This window comes from Barbus barbus, assembly GCF_936440315.1.
Source record: "Barbus barbus genome assembly, chromosome: 44".
Lineage (NCBI taxonomy): Eukaryota > Metazoa > Chordata > Actinopteri > Cypriniformes > Cyprinidae > Barbus > Barbus barbus.
This window is the reverse complement of record NC_136722.1, coordinates 26,077,501-26,095,000: the sequence shown is the minus strand read 5'-3', so window position 1 is coordinate 26,095,000 and position 17,500 is coordinate 26,077,501. Positions and strand designations below refer to the sequence as shown.

Here is a 17,500-nt window from a genome sequence, read left to right as displayed (position 1 = left end):
AGCCACAAAAATCGCCCTATACAGACAGATTGTTTTTATTAAACGCAGAATGCGCCTTTCAAAATGAAATCATAAATACAATGTTTTCATAATGACAAGAATGTTTGGGATTAAAAGAATTTGATATAAATACAAAACAGGCTTTGCTTTCTTAATGAAAATGATTATTTCTGATCTTGGTATAAAAACGAGCACGTGTTTGTGTGTGTGTGTGTGTGTGTGTGTGTGTGTGTGTGTTATGATCAGATCTCATTAGCGCGGTCGTCACTGAATCTCTATTGGTCATGTGATCGTATCAGCCATTAGTAAAGTGCTCATCAGAGACCGCAGCGCTCGCTCTCTGTCATCAGCGACCATCTTCAGCAAAAACGCACGTGCCGTTCCATCTGCTGATGTTATCATGGAGAAAAACCTCCACCAGACCAGATAAACGCTGATCTGCTGAGCAGAAGACACAGCGAGACAGTCTGAGACGCATCCGAGCAGGTCAATCTCCAGAGAAACACTGGACCTCAGTGACTGAATAAATAAAGTATGCAGATGAGCAGCTGTGTGTGAGCTGTGATTGGTCCCTGCTGACGCCTACAGGCTCTTTCCTCCAGAGTCTGGGAAAACAGCCCCGCTCAGGATCTCAGTAATTGGGTTCATGTTGTGACCCGTCTAATCGTCCATCTTAATAAAGCGTCCAGCGGTGAACCTAATGGCATGCAAGAGAGTGGTGGGTCACTGATGTTCACCAGCGTCCAGCTCAAACCCTTGTTTCTGATTATTATTATCGTTTTGATGGTGTTTGAGTCACTCGTCACTAGAACTAGAGCTCATGCTGATCCGAGAGCACTGCAGACGTGAATGATTCCTCACATCTTGTGTGTTGCTGTTACTAGTCATCAGAAGCAAAAAAACATTTTGTGTATTACACGTATTCTGAAATGTTATGTTTAAATATGCAAATGAGGCATTCTCATAAATATGCACTAATTTGCACACATTTCCAGACCATACATCTGATTATTGGATAAAGTCAAGTTCATAATTTGTGTCTGATTTTGTTGTCATATCAGAGTTAAAGATTTTTCCAGAGGGGATTCTGAATTTCTCTTTTTGTCACTCCATAAATGAGAAAATACTGTCAACAGACAGAAAACGTACTCTGTTACTAACGTAACCTCGGTTCCCTGAGATACGGAACGAGTACTGCGTCGCTAGACACTATGGGGAAAACTCCTTTTTCTCCGAGGACTGAAGACTTTTTTAAGCACGCAGTGTGGCTGCATGGCCATTGGTTCGTGCAGTGATATAAAAACGAACCAATGGCTCATCAGCGGTGCTGCACAAGTGTATGGCAGCAAAGCCCGCCAGAAGGGGCTGGGCCATCTGGCTATATAAGCGGGCGCTTCGCCATAGGAAATCAGATCAATTCGACTGAAGCAACGGCCTGAGTTGTGCAGCTGAATGGCATGGCACGGCACGGTACATAGTACTCGTTCCCGTATCTCAGGGAACCGAGGTTACGTTAGTAACTGAGTGCGTTTCCTATCGATACTTCACTCATCCTGCGTCGCTAGACGCTATGGAGAACAAATATAATCCCGCCATGCCATGAAGAGGAACGACCTATATAAACTGGCCTTGAGCAATAAGGCTCAGAGGGACCTATTATGAGCAGGAAGACTCCTGCAGGAGGCAAGAGGACTGAACTCCTAGAGGTCAGTCCAGCCTAGATCATCGTTCCAACGCTCAAGTACAGCCTCAGCACTAGGGTTGTAACGATATACCGGTATGACGGTCTATCGCGGTTTGAACGTACACAGTTAAACATTTGCATATCTACGGTTTAAAAAAAAATAATGAAAAAAAAAATATATAATAGTCTCACCCGCGCATATGCAATTTATTTCGGCTACTTCACTCTGCTGAAATGACAGAGATTGTATCTAATCTCCATCCCCTGCCTAAAAAAGTTTAAATTTGCAGTATGGGAATACTTTGTATATATAAAAAAAAAAAAACACAAACGTGGGGTTGTCCTTGAGGACGAATCCAATTTGCAAAAAATGTGGCTGCAAAAGCAGGCAATACATCCAACATGTTGCTCATATTCACAGACACCATCCCTCCGTGCAGATAAAGGTGTCGCATTTATAACACGTTATAAGGCCGTATAATTTCTGTGATGCAGAGGGAATCCCGGAGCAGTCGTGAACATGGGATTTACAGAATAACCTTAACGAGGTTGTCAATTAAAACACGCAATCTGATGAATGGATAAATCAAAAGTAGATATGAGTGGCGCTGTTTTATCTGCTACATACTGAAGTATGCATGCATGACACTAATGGTGTTCTCAGCATCTACAGAAACATGAACATCAGCAGAGCTGCTCTGAGAGAAAACCAGCTTTATTTGAGAAAAACCATCAAATACACTTAACTCCAAGATCTGCTACAACCCCTCAAAATAAAAGTTCAATTTAACTTGAAGTCCTGACAGAAATAAATTAGCATTGTACAATGTACTTAAAAGTTATGACAACAATAATAATATTCTTTATAATAAATAATTCATTTAAACATTATTTTTGAGGAATATCATGTTTGTCCATGTTTTAACTTAGAATACCTCTGTTGTGCAGCACTTTGCCAAAAATAAGTGTTGTTAAATTTTCATTTGATAACATTTTAAAACATTAATTAAAATGTTAAAGTGTGATATAGATATACATAAGGCTTATGGCTTTATTTTGTAATTGTTTTTTTGTTTTAGTTTTTTTCCTCAGAAGGGAGGCTTACTTTCATTAAAATGATTTCAAGTTTGTTGCAATAAAGGATTTGTTCACTCAAATAACTTGTTCTTATTCTTTTAAGAGTCATTGTTACTGATAAGAAATATTGTTTAATATATACCGTGAAACCGTGATATTTTCTGAGATGATCATACAGTGAAAATCTCATACCGTTACAACCCTACTCAGCACTAGCAATGCGTGAAAAGACCGCTTAAAACAGGGTGTGCCATTTAAGCAGATAGAACCCGGGCCTGTAAGGCCGGAACATCCAAGTTATAGAACCTGGAAAAAGTGGACAGCGAGGCCCAGCCAGCCGCCGCACAAATGTCTGCCATGGACACACCACTAGACCACGCCCAGGAAGAGGCCACGCCTCTAGTGGAATGGGCTCTCACTCCAATGGGGCTCTGGAGGCCCATGGAGGAGTATGCTAGTGCAATAGCGTCAACTAACCATCGAGATATCCTCTGCTTTGTGACTGGAGAACCCCTGTTGTAACTCACTGATGGTGTTCAATACAAAAGTTTGGACAGACTACAGCTGGTCCAAAATGCAGCTACAAGACTTTTTACAGGTACTCAGAAAAATGAGTTTCTGAAAAATTTCATTGAGTGTTTGACATTGAGTCATTGAGTCTCTTAGAGGTCTCGAGCACTGTGGTCAACATTTGTTATATTAATATATACTTTATAAATAAAGTGAACATTGAACATTGAACAAATTTTGTAAGCTTTTGCTTAAAACAAGCAAAAATATCTGCTTAATTCAAAGGCTAAACAAGATTATTTTTCTTGCCCCATTGGCAGATATTTTTGCTTGTTTTAAGCAAAAATTAACATAATTTTGATATTTTTTTCAGAAAATAAGACATAATATCTTAAGTCATTTTACTTGTAAAGTAAATTCATCTTGATTCGAGAATTCTTAGTATTTTGTCTTGTTTTCTAGTATAAATATCTAAGTAAGAGGATCAAATCAGATCTGATCATGGTTGTATCTCTATATTAGTGCTACTGGATCTTAGCGCCATGTTTGATGCTATCGACCACAACATTCTTTTAAATAGACTAGAAAATGATGTTGCATTAGAGGAAGTGCACTGGCATGGTTCAAATCGTACTTATCTGACCGCCATCAATTCGTGGCAGTGAATGAAGGGGTATCATACCAATCACAAGTGCAGTATGGTGTACCTCAAGGCTCAGTACTTGGCCCCTTACTTTTCACGCTTTACATGTTACCCTTGGGAGATATCATTAGGAAACATGGTGTTAGCTTTCACTGTTATGCTGATGATACCCAGCTCTATATTTCTTCACGACCTGATGAAACTTACCAATTTGCAAAACTAACAGAATGTATAGTTGATATCAAAAACTGGATGACTAGCAATTTCTTACTGCTAAATTCTGAAAAAATTGTGTTAATTATTGGACCAAAACCTTTTGCATGTAATAACCTAGATCACGGTCTAATACTTGATGGCTGCTCTGTAAATCCTTCGTCATCAGTTAGGAACCTAGGTGTACTTTTTAATAGCAATCTTTCCTTCGAAAAACATGTTCATTTTTCCATCTTAAAAATATATCTAAATTACGACCTATGCTCTCAATGTCAAATGCAGAAACATTGATTGATGCGTTCATGACCTCGAGGCTAGATTATTGTAATGCTTTATTGGGTGGTTGCTCTGCACGTTTAATAAACAAACTCCAGCTGGTTCAAAATGCAGCAGCTAGAGTTCTTACTAGAACCAGACATGATCTGGACATGTGAAGGGCCACTGTCATCTCAAGAGTAAATGTGGTCAGAATCGCTGGCTTCTGTTCCAGATAAACATGTGAATAGTGTTGTGCTTCTGGTTTATCAACATCTGACCGGCTGACGAGTCTCAAACGCTCCTTGAGTCTCTGGAAGGAGCTCAAGATCATGTCAGAGTGAACGGTGAGTTCCTGGAACATCTTCAAGAATAAACATCTGCAGATCACAGATTCATCAATGACAGCGGAGCGTTTACAAACACACACAGCAGATCATTGAGTCTGTGAGAACCACTTTAGCTACTCAACTAGTTACCCGTCCGAGTCCTCACAGCAGAAATACAGCAGAACGCAGCGTGTTTCAGAGTCTAACGCTCTCCAGTGTCACATCGTTCATCATATTTGAGCGGATGATGATCCAGATATATTGATCTTCAAATCAGCTTCATAAAAGTGACGGGAAGCGTCTCATTACACTCAATAACTTCAGTCAGAAATGTTGAAATAAATTGATCTGAATAATGACTCTATTGTCTTCTGTAGAGATGCTTACAGCTGAAATTGGATTTGTTTCATAATTTATGAATTATGCAACATCAACAATGTATTTTCCTGTTTATTACTGTGAAGCTGCTTTGAATCAATCTGAATTGCATAAAGTGCTGTAGAAATAAATGTGACTTGAAAAAGAAACAGAATCACAAACACACACACATACACATACTCTCTCTCACACACGTTCATTAATGTTTAATTAAGCTGGACTCATTGAGATGAGTGACTCTTGTATTTGTATAGATTGGAGAGTAAAGTGCTGTAGAGGATGGTGATTCACCTGATGAAGTGCGTGAGGTTGCATCTGTCGTCTGGATGGATGTGATTCATGTCACTGCTGAATCGTTCTCCGCATCTCTCCATCTCCAGCAGCAGGACTGTCTGATTGCACTGCAGGAGCTGCGACCGCTGCGTGAACGACAGATCAGCGCCGTCTGCGTCTGAAGAAACAGAGCGTCAGTCCACATGCTGAGAAACACGACTGAGACACGATTAACACATGACTGAGACATGATTGAGACTCCTGTACTCCCTGTACAAACATGACTGTACAGCAACACACAGCTCCAACGTCATCGTCAAATTTGCTGACACAACGGTGATAGGCCTGATCACTGACAACGATGAGACGGCCTACAGAGAGGAGGTGAGAACCCTGACTAAATGGTGTCAAGAGAACCACCTCTCACTCAACATCGACAAGACCAAGGAGCTGGTGGTGGATTTCAGGAGACAGAGCAGAGAACACACACCCATCACCATCGACATGACACCTGTGGAGCGAGTAAACAGCTTCAAATTCCTCGGTGTTCACATCACTGAGGATCTCACATGGTCCGCTCACACAGATGCAGTGCTGAAGAAGACACACCAACGCCTCTTCTTCCTGAGACGGCTGAGGAAGTTTGGAATGAGCCCCAGCATCCTCAGATCATTCTACACCTGCACTGTGGAGAGCATCCTGACAGGCTGCATCACCGCCTGGTTTGGAAACAGCACTGCTGGCAACCGCAAAGCTCTGCAAAGGGTCGTGCGAACTGCCCGTCACATTGTTGGAGGTGAGCTTCCCTCCCTCCAGGACATCTACACCAGGCGGTGTATAAAGAAAGCCCGGAGGATCATCAGTGACTCCAGCCACCCGTCCCACAGACTGCTCTCTCTGCTGCCCTCAGGAAGACGTCTCCGCAGCATCCGATCCCGCACTAGCCGACTGAGGGATAGCTTTTTTCCTCAGGCTATCAGGCTAATGAACAGTCAAAACTAATACACCCTACAGCACACTCCCACTTTACAATATACCACGCACTGCACTTTAATTCCACACAGTTCAAACTGGACTACCAGTACACTACTGCACTAATACAACAATCTTTTTGCCAGCACTGGATACCATCCAATGCACATCCATGACATTTGCACATCCGGTTTATATATAATCTGCTGCATCTTCGCATATTATTGTGTGTACATGTGTACATAATGTAGAATGTGTGTATCGATAACTGTATGTCTAATAGTACACTGTGTGTACTGAGTACATGTATGTGTATATTACACGTTGTCATCTGTATAAGTCTGTACGTATGTATGGTAATGTTTATATGTAAATTGTTTCTGCACTGTCTGGAGCACGCTCTCAAGAATTTCACTCACCAAGGCACATGTGACAATAAAAGTGATATACATATTTGTATATTATTCTTTATTACCTGAGTCCTGTCCTGTTACTGTCTTTCTGTTGCACTGTGGAGCTTCTGTCACTACAACTAATTCCTCGTATAAACATACAAGAAATGTGTAAACATACCTGGCCAATAAAGCTCATTCTGATTCTGACTTTGACACAAAACTAAAACACGATAGAGACATGATTGAGACACGAGTTGACTGAGACATGATAGAGACATGAGAGACACTCACCTGATAAACCTCTCGTCATCAGCATGTTCACTGCTAAAACAAAAACAGTTTCATGATTAGGACCCAGATATAACTAGATTCATATCTGAGCTTCTGTACAATCATTTCTCTTTATTTTAGGGAAGAAAAACAGTATTATGAACTACATTTCAATTACATTTGTTTCATAGTTATTGAACTGAATCATTTCAACACTGAACTCCACTATATTTGTCTTCTGCTGAGCTGCTTATAGCTGAAAATGAATTTGTTTCATAAATTTGCAGCATTAACACTGTTATTTTCCTGTTTATTTCTGTGAAGATGCAATCTGTATTGAATCAAGACCTCATTAAAGGTGACTTGACTTAAAACAATTTACAACCATGGCTGTATTTTAAACCCACATCAGAGTCACTAAGTACATTTATATATTATATGACTAATATATCATACAGTTAGATCACACAGTTAAGTTTCCCCTGAATCATCATGCGAGCTGAGCAGCACAGTTCTGGTGAGAAGTGTGTGTCAGTGTTATTCCAGCATCTAAAGCAGCCTGCAGCAGCATGTGAATGGATCTGGTGTTCAGCAGGGCTGTCAGTCTGTTCCTGAGGAGACGCATGAATATTAACTGCAGCAGACAGATGGCGGGACGAGCATGCTAAAGGCACATGCTAACGGCACATGCGAGCGCAGATCCCTCATGCACATCAACTCAAACTGTGTTCAGAGATGTTAGAACAGGCTCCAATAGAGTCCTAGCTCAACAATATCACACCGCCGCTCTTAGATAATAAACCCATAAAGATCCAACAGATCCAGTGACTTCAACCACATATTAAAATCAGTATGATGTTTCTAAATCTTTATCATATTTGCACTTCTGTTCGGTTCAAACATCATGTAAGTTCTTCTTGCACACGAGTCTAATGGTCTGCGTGAAGATATCAGACATCAGATGAATGAGTCGCTGGAGTCTGAATGTGTCACCAGTTCAGGCCTTGAAAACACTTGACTGTTATTGTGCTAAATTTAGCGGCTTCCTGCATCCGGACACAGACGTGAGCACCGTGATAATGTTCAAAGGCTTCAAGGAGTTGCTGAGTTTCCCTGGAGAAGCTCTGAGACGCTGTCCATCATCAGAGCAATGCATTCTGGGATCAGGACTGGGTTAACACTAAAACACTCTCGGTTTGATTCAGGCGATTCATTCAGAGACGAGACACACCGTACTCTAGCAAAAGATGCGAATAACACTGTAAACGCCAAACATACTCGGACCTGAACATCATGAATTATGATGAGATGTTGTCAGTAAAATCTCATTTTCTTGCTGTAACCTGTATCATTTCATATTAAAGCTACGAGTGTGCGTGTCAGATCCGCATCACGTTCAGCAGCGGCAGCTCTTAAAGTGATAGCAGCCAAATGCTCTAATAACCAGCTGCTGTGATGTCTGCTCATCAAAGAACACAAGAAAAAACAGGAAATCAATAACTATTGTAGCTTTAAGGATTCATCTATATTTAATTTAGAATTTAGTGTTTGACAACTTGGTAACACTTTAGAATAGGGAACACATTCACTATTAACTACGACTTTTCCCTCAATAAATTCCTAATTTGCTGCTTATTAATAGTTAGTAAGGTAATTGTTAAATTTAGGTATTGGGTAGGATTAGGGATGTAGAATAAGGCATTAATATGCGCTTAATTACTACTAATAATAGGCCAATATTCTAGTAATACGCATGCTAATAAGCAACTAGTTAAGAGACCCTAAAATAAAGTGTTACCAACAACTTTATTCAATTTCTGTATATAAGAGCACAGGTAGCTAAATATGACATTTATTATAATGGGTTTATGTGAAGATTGTTTTAAATTTCTTAGCAAAAAAACAAATACTGTCTTTATGTTGTTTCTACATTAATTTGATGATTGATTGTGAAATTACTACCATATAAAAGTATATTTAAAAACTTTAATGTTAGGTGGGATTAATGGCAATTAATTTCAGAAAAAAATGGTATGATTAATTAGTTCATTTTTTTAATTGATTGATAGCACTAATAAATTTCCATCCATTTGGATTAAACACTTTTAACATCAACAATCTTAATGTGATCATATTTGTCTGTCATATATCAATGAAACAGGTCAGACTTTTGCACTCAAATCACAACAGTTTATTATTAACAATTTGCATCAGTTTAATTATGTTTAAATCATATTTTCAAATGCATTTATTCAAAATAATAATAATGAAGTGAAGTGAAGTGAAGTGACATTCAGCCAAGTTTGGTGACCCATACTCGGAATTCGTGCTCTGCATTTAACCCATCCAATGTGCACACACACACACACACACACACAGCAGTGAACACACACACACACACACACACACACACACACAGCAGTGAACACACACACACACACAGCAGTGAACACACACACACACAGCAGTGAACACACACACACACACACACACACACACACAGCAGTGAACACACACACAGCAGTGAACACACACACACACCGTGAACACACACACACACACACACACACACACAGCAGTGAACACACACACACACAGCAGTGAACACACACACACACACACACACACACACAGCAGTGAACACACACACAGCAGTGAACACACACACACACACACACAGCAGTGAACACACACACACACACACACACACACACACACACACACACAGAGCAGTGAACACACACACACACACACACACACACAGCAGTGAACACACACACACACACACACACAGCAGTGAACACACACACACACACACACACACACACACACACACACAGCAGTGAACACACACACACACACACACACAGCAGTGAACACACACACACACACACACACACACAGCAGTGAACACACACACAGCAGTGAACACACACACACACACACACACACACAGCAGTGAACACACACACAGCAGTGAACACACACACACACACACACACACACACAGCAGTGAACACACACACAGCAGTGAACACACACACACAGCAGTGGGCAGTCATTTATGCTGCGGCGCCCGGGGAGCAGTTGGGGGTTCGGTGCCTTGCTCAAGGGCACCTCAGTCGTGGTATTGAGGGTGGAGAGAGCGCTGGACATTCACTCCCCCCACCTACAATCCCTGCCGGCCCGAGACTCGAACCCACAACCTTTGGATTACGAGTCCGACTCTCTAACCATTAGGCCACGACTTCCCAAATATTATTTATTTTTTTAATATTTAGTTCAAAGGTTCAATGAACTGTTCCATTTCAGAAAGTCAGGTTTTTCTGACTATTATTTGATATGTCAGGGTTAATGTGAAAACATTTGCCATTCTGCTTCATTTGATGAGAAAGTAAACGACTCTCTCTCATTCACCTGCTGCTGTTTCTGCCGTCTGAAATAAACCATCGGCCTTCATCAGTAATCAAAACAACTCTAGTTAAACGAGCTCTTCACAAACGACTTTCTCATTCAAGAGGAATCATTAATATCTCTGCTCCTCCGTTCAACTCTGGAATTATAATGTTTGTTTGCACCATATTGATGTAAAAACGAATGAGCTGACGAGGTTATAATGTGCGTTCTCATGGCAACGGCTCCGTCCACTCCGAGCAAAACACAATGAGAGCTATTAAACTCAACCGGGTAATTATGTGATGATCAAAACTGCATTAGTGTGTGTGTGTGTGAGAGTGTGTGTGTGTGCACCTGGTATTCATCACGTCCTGGGACCAAATGTCCCCACAAGGATAGTAATACCAGTAAATCTTAATCTTGTGGGGACATTTTTTGGTCCCCATGAGGAAACAAGCTTATAAATCATACAGCATAAAGTTTTTTGAAAATCTAAAAATGCAGCATGTTTCCTGTGAGGGCTAAGTTTAGGTGTAGGGTTGGTGTAGGGCAATAGCACACACAGTTTGTACAGTATAAAAACCATTACGCCTATGGGATGTCCCCATAAAACATGGAAACCCAACATGTGTGTGTGTGTGTGTGTGTGATGTGGGTGTATCACAGCAATATAATGGTCATTCTGAATTACTCTCACATACAGTAATGAGATACACTCACTAATGACAGCAGCTGATGGTGCTGCTGGATCACAGCCTCAATTAAATCTGGAATTAAAGGCGTTTCTGCGCTTCCTAATGGAACTGCGTCCAATTTGCCTTTGCAGTTTTCTTCCAGCCGGAGCTGAACGTCTGCTCGTTCACACAAACATCGCCAGACTGCTCTTAATCACTGATGGATCTTAATTAAACACGCATGTGCATTTAGCAGGTGCTTTTATCCAGAGAGGCTTTCTCATCTGAGTCAAAGAATATACAGCCACTTGCCATTTCTTTGTATTTGTGAAATATACTGTCACTGAAAGCTGTTACTTTGCTGTATAAAGTAAATCCTACTCATCTTTGTTTCATCTCCTCAGACACAATGACAGGATGAGCACCGCTCGTGTGGAAGAGCGTAATACACAACAGGGTCAAAAGGTCAAAGAGGGAAAAGTGCATTCAGAGAGCATGATGGGAAATATCACAGACAGACCCAGAACTGAGGAACAGAATCAATGCTCGCTCTGCTCCCGAGGAACCTGACGTCACTCCATTAACACAAGGTTCAGGCGTCTTGAGGGATTCGTGGGTTTGAGATGCTCTGCTGGAGGAGAAGAGCCATGAAATCAGCCTCACATCGGCAGAAGAGTCACTACAGAACCAGCGCTGTCCAATCCGTACGGACATCATAAAGCCGTCTGAATCACATCAGTCCTTCTGTGCACTGCTGTATGTAAGACGCTTGTCATATTGAAACATGCATGAATATCTATATCTGTTATAGTGTATGGCAGATGATTTCACAGGATTGCAGTGTTTTCAGCTGCTTCCACACAAAATCGTTTCTGAAAACAGCAGAAGCACACATCAAATCTGCAAAACCAGACACTGATTCTCAGACTTTGACTCAGTTTTCAATTTCACAAAAACACATTTTGCAAAACACACAATCTCTATGAAACACACAAATCTAATAGGAATTAATATTATGGCAAAGGTGTTTGCAAATGTTTGCTTTTGAGACGTGTTTGTGATATTTTGAATGCAAGAGATTTTTTTTAGTGCAATTCTTGGATTTGTGTGTAAAGTTTTGAAAAAAAGAGGCAAAGTTTTGTAAATGTGTGTAATAAAATGTAAGAGATCATTCGTATTGTCCCGAATCCTGTCCATCTACTTTCGTCTGCTCACCCCCAGACGTCGTCTTCTCTTTACATTGACTCTCACCCCACACAGACTTTTACATGTCACTCCGGACTACAGTTCCCATGATCCACTGCACTGATTACACACACGCAGCTGAATCATTCAGACACGCTTTTTAAGCCTTGGACTTCCTCTTCCAGATCACCGAGTATTGTTCTGCGTATAGCATTCACCTAGTGAGAGCTGCTTTACGGAGTCTAGTTTCCAGTTCTAGTTAGTCTAGTCCTTTCGTGTTGCCTTGGTTCCCGTTTCCTGATTCCTGCCTGTGTATCTTGGATTAACCCTTGTCTCGCGTTTGGACTCTGTTTGTACCTCGTTTGGATTATTGCTCATGTTATTGCACTACCCCTCTTCTCAAGCCCTCTGGATATTGTTCGCCAATCAAAGACCCACGCTTGCCCTAGGATCACTCTTTGTCTTGCCTGTGTTATACCTGTTTGCTGATGTTCTGACCCTGCCTATATCTCACGTCTCGTTCGCCCCGTAACACATATTAGATAATTCAGGTATTTATCTTTCATGCTGCTAGCTGCACACTGCAAAGTTCAGTCAGTATTTACAACTGTAATGAAATGAATCTGAAAATACAATGATTCACATAGAGATAAACAGAAATGGACAAAACTAAAAATCTGATATTTCAAAACAGATCTGTCTTGGAGTGTAAAATGCAATCTAACAGACATCTTATTTCACATCTTTGTTCTTCATTTTAGTACCAGTTTTCCTCTTTTAAAGCAAGGCTATACTAATGCTTCACTGCATCATTTACTCAGTTATTAATACTTTTTGGGTTTTTTTTCAATTGCTAACAAGCGTTTACCAATACTACTTTATAGTTCTTTTTCTAAACTCTTAATGCAGCAACACACATCACACAATTAGACAAATAGTTTAACTATTAACTATTTGTCTAATTGTGTGATGTGTACATTTCAAAATGCTGAATACCTTTTTCTACATATACTAACTCTATCAAAACACATCAAACCCGATTCAGTCATTCGGTCAAAACATTAGCACTGGTTTTATCCAACAGGAGCCTATAGTCAATCATAGCACAGTGACTGTCCAAATACTAACAGCAAAAACGGCTTCTCTTGTCATGTTCTAGTTCTACCTGCATATAATAAACAATATAAAAATCCATAGTTTTTTTGTAATTTTTTCTTCAGTTTACCTTCAACTGAAACCCATTTTACATTTAAGTGTTTACAGTAATGTGTTTGTTCTTGGCAACATACTGTCTAAAACTGAATGAGTCATTACTTAAAAATAGGGTACGCTATGCAGAAATCCAGTTGGACCCTCGATTGAAATGTCTTCTCAGTGGGTGTGGGTTGGATGTGGATGGGAGCTGATGCCAGGGATCAACAAACATCCCAACATACAGTACATGGCCGTCGGTTACTATGCAAGCTTGTTTCCGTCACAGAATTAAAAAAGTAAAAACAGTATTTGTGACCTTTTTATCTCACAATTCTGACTTTTATAATTGGAATTGCGAGTTTACGTCTTGCAATCAGACTTTCTCAGAATTGTGAGATACAGTAAATTCACAATTGCAAAAAAAAGAAAAGAAAGAAGATATTCCATGACAGAAATAAGCTTTCATAGGTTGTGAGAGGAAAAAAAACTAAATAAATAAAAAATAAAAATGCACAGTCCAACACACATTCTCACGCCTCTCCCCTTCCTCTTCTCCCTTTTCCGGACTATTCCTCTCCCTCTCCCAGCCATTACTTTCTCTCTCTCTGATTCTGTTGTTCTGCATCCACAAAACCAATTCAAAGAGGTCTTTTTGTTGTTGATATGATAGAAAGAGCTTCAACACCTGACTATTCCTCCAACTGAGACTGGAATCAGCTATTTCTAAATATTTCAGTGATCTTAGAAATAATCAGTTGCTACAATATTTTATAAAGAGAGATTTTTTAAATATCTTTGAGCTGCTGTTGTAGCAGAAGTCAAGTCAAGTCACCTTTATTTATATAGCGCTTTTAACAATGTAAATTGTGTCAAAGCAACTGCACAATATCAAAAAAGGAAAATAGTGTCAATAATGTAAATGAAAAGATAAAAAAAAAGATTTTCAGTTAAAGGCATTTCATTATTGAATTCAGTGATGTCCTCATCCAGCTCAGTTCAGTTTAAATAGTGTCTTTGCAAAGAGGGCGACGATATCTCTGGAAATGAACTGAGCAAGCCAGAGGCGACAGCGGCAAGGAACCAAAACTCCATCGGTGACAGCATGGAGAAAAAAACCTTGGGAGAAACCAGGCTCAGTCTCCTCTGACCAAACGAACCAGCCGTTCATTCCAACTGCAGCAAAGTCAGATTGTAAGAGCTCAACTGGACTTTATACTATATTTAAGGTTTGGAACATTAGGTCTTTTCTGACAGGCTGTGTTTAAGCATTTGTAAATATGACTAAAAAGTTCCATGATTTAGTTTTTGGGTAAGCTTGTATGAAAACAAAATGTAAGCATTTTAGAAACATGGTAATTGACTGCATATTGTGTGAAAATGGTATGGTCACAACCGACGGATTGGACAAAAGGATGTTAGCAATTGGAAAAAATGTAATAATGATCAATTATAACCTCAATTATAATGTTCTTATTTTAAAATAGTTATTTAAAATATATATTTTCAGTAGTTTTTGTATGGTACCAAATTTGGTACTGAAAAATTTGATATTTTACCTGTAGAGGTAATGACCAATATTTAGAATTAGTTTTAATTTTATTTTTTCATTTTAATTATAATCAAAATTGTAGTCATTTTGTTGTTTTTATAAAAAAATTATTAAATCAATCTTTAGTCATTTAGTGCATCAAGACAAACTAAACAAAAATGAGAAATATCACCTGGGCAAACAGATGAAGGAAGATACAGTCATGGCCAAAAATATCCTTGCAATTCTGTCAGAAAATGCAACCCTTCTCTCAGAAAATTGTTCCAATTGCAAATGTTTCGGGGCTGCTTTGCTGCTTCTGGCACTGGAGGCCTTGACTGTGTGAACGGTATCATGAAATCTAATGATTACCAAAGAATTTTGGGTGCAACGTAGTGGCCAGTGTCAGAAAGCTGCGTCTCCAACAGAGGTCATGGGTCTTCCAGCAGGACAATGACCCGAAACACACTTCAAAAAGCACTCAGAAATGGTTACAAACAAAGCACTGGAGAGTTCTGAAATGGCCAGCAATGAGTCCAGATCTGAATCCCATCTCAAAACTGCAGCTGGGGGAAGGCATCCTTCAAATCTGAATGACCTGGAGCAGTTTGCAAAAGAAGAGTGGTCCAAAATATTCAGTAGAGAGGTGTAAGAAACTCATTCATGGTTACAGGAAGCGATTGATTTCACTTATTCTTTCCAAAGGGGGTGCTACCAAATATTAAGTTAAGGGTGCCAATAATTTTGTCCAGTGCATATTTGGGGTTCTGTGTGGAATTGTATCAGATTTGACTTTTCTTCTGTTTTTTTTTGTGTTGTTCCAATGTAAACAAAAACAATAAGCACATGAATACCGAAACATTTACAACTGCAACAATTTTTTGAGAGAAAGGTTGCATTTTCTGACAGAATTGCAAGGGTGCCGATATTTTTGGCCATGACTGTATGTTTAAGTTTTTTATATTTCTATTTTATTTCAGGTAAAGTTAGTTCTGAAGTAATGCAAGTTTATGTGCGCTGCAGTTTTTCTGGTGTTCATACAGTAGATGGAGGAGCGTCAGACACACAGAAGCTCTGGAGGATTCGTGAGATCACATCAGATTCATCAGAACATAAACACCAGCGCTGGTGTCAGTCATCATCAGATCCGCTCGCTCCGGCCTTCACACACACACACTCAATCACACACACATGCACACTCAATCACACACACAGTGTGTGTGTGTGTGGGTCACCGCTGCTTTCTCAACACTGGCAGCACACTCGTGTGTTTGCAATTCAACGTGTGTCACAATACACAATAAAATCAAACCTGACAGAACCTCAGCACAGATATAGAATCAGACGGAGAACCGAGATCAGCCTAAGATTCACCTGAACTCTTACTGAGATTTCAGTTCATATTTCATCTGTCCCTGCAGCACAAAAGCAGTCATGAGTAACACAGGTATATCTGTAGCAATAGACAACAATATATTGTATGGATCAAAATTATACATTTCTCTTTTATGACAAAAATCATTAGGATATTAAGATCATGTTCCATCAAGATATTTAGTACATTTCCTACCATAAATATATCAAAACTTCATTTTTGATTAGTAATATGCATTGCTAAGAACTTCATTTGAACAACTTTAAAGGAGATTTTCTCAATATTTAGATTTTTTTGCTCCCTCAGATTCCAGATTTTCTAATAGTTGTATCTCAGACAAATATTGTCCTATCATAACAAACCATACATCAATGGAAAGATTATTTATTCAGATTTCAGATGATGCATACATCTCAATTTTGAAAAATTGACCCTTATGACTGGTTTTGTGGTCCAGGGTCACATTTATAAACACATTCACGTTAATGCTTCTCTGATGACAGTCAGTGGTCACATGACAAGCAGATAAACTAATAAAATGTTTAATCTTTCTTAGTGCTTTATTTTGATTTATTTTAATTATAAAATTTATATTAATTTTTTTTATGATTTTATTAATTATTAGCTTTTCATCAACTTACAAACCCCAGTTTGAGAAACACAGACCTGCTGGTGTTCAGAGGAGCTGAATGAATGAACGAACAAATGAATGAATCTTCTTTTGTGTTCCAAATCAGAAAGATTACAGATAAAACATATAAATGAACACTATCACACACACACACACACACACACATTCTGTTGGAGTCGAATGAGTGTCTCTAGATCTTCTGTGAATCTTGGACTCCTGATGAGAGTGAATCACATGTAACTTTCCAAATGCAGTAACACAAAAGATGAAGAGACACTCATTTCTCATGACCACACACACACACACACACACATCAGATGGGGAGATGTTCGTTCCTCATGCTCACACACACAGCTCTTCATCATCCTCATCCTCACGTGTCTCTGAGACTCTCCTGTCCCATCAGGATTTCTTCTGTGTGTGTGTGTGTGTGTGTGTGTGTATAATTCATTAGCTGCAGCAGTATCGCAGCAGGAGGTCTGAGCACTGAGGGCTTCTGGGTAAAAGCTTTAACCTTG

General features: G+C 39.6%; 1 protein-coding gene across 1 annotated transcript in view; it reads right to left on the bottom strand.

Moving 5' to 3' along the window:
- Nucleotides 1-17,500, bottom strand: part of LOC306863549 (receptor activity-modifying protein 3-like) — a 22,479-nt gene that overhangs the window by 2,687 nt on the left and 2,292 nt on the right. Inside the window, exons 2-3 of the mRNA XM_079406952.1 lie at nucleotides 7,021-7,053; nucleotides 5,381-5,540 (exon numbers count right to left, since the gene is read on the bottom strand). Coding sequence (XP_079263078.1) covers nucleotides 5,381-5,540; nucleotides 7,021-7,053 — 193 coding nt within the window. The remainder of the gene's footprint in view (nucleotides 1-5,380; nucleotides 5,541-7,020; nucleotides 7,054-17,500) is intronic.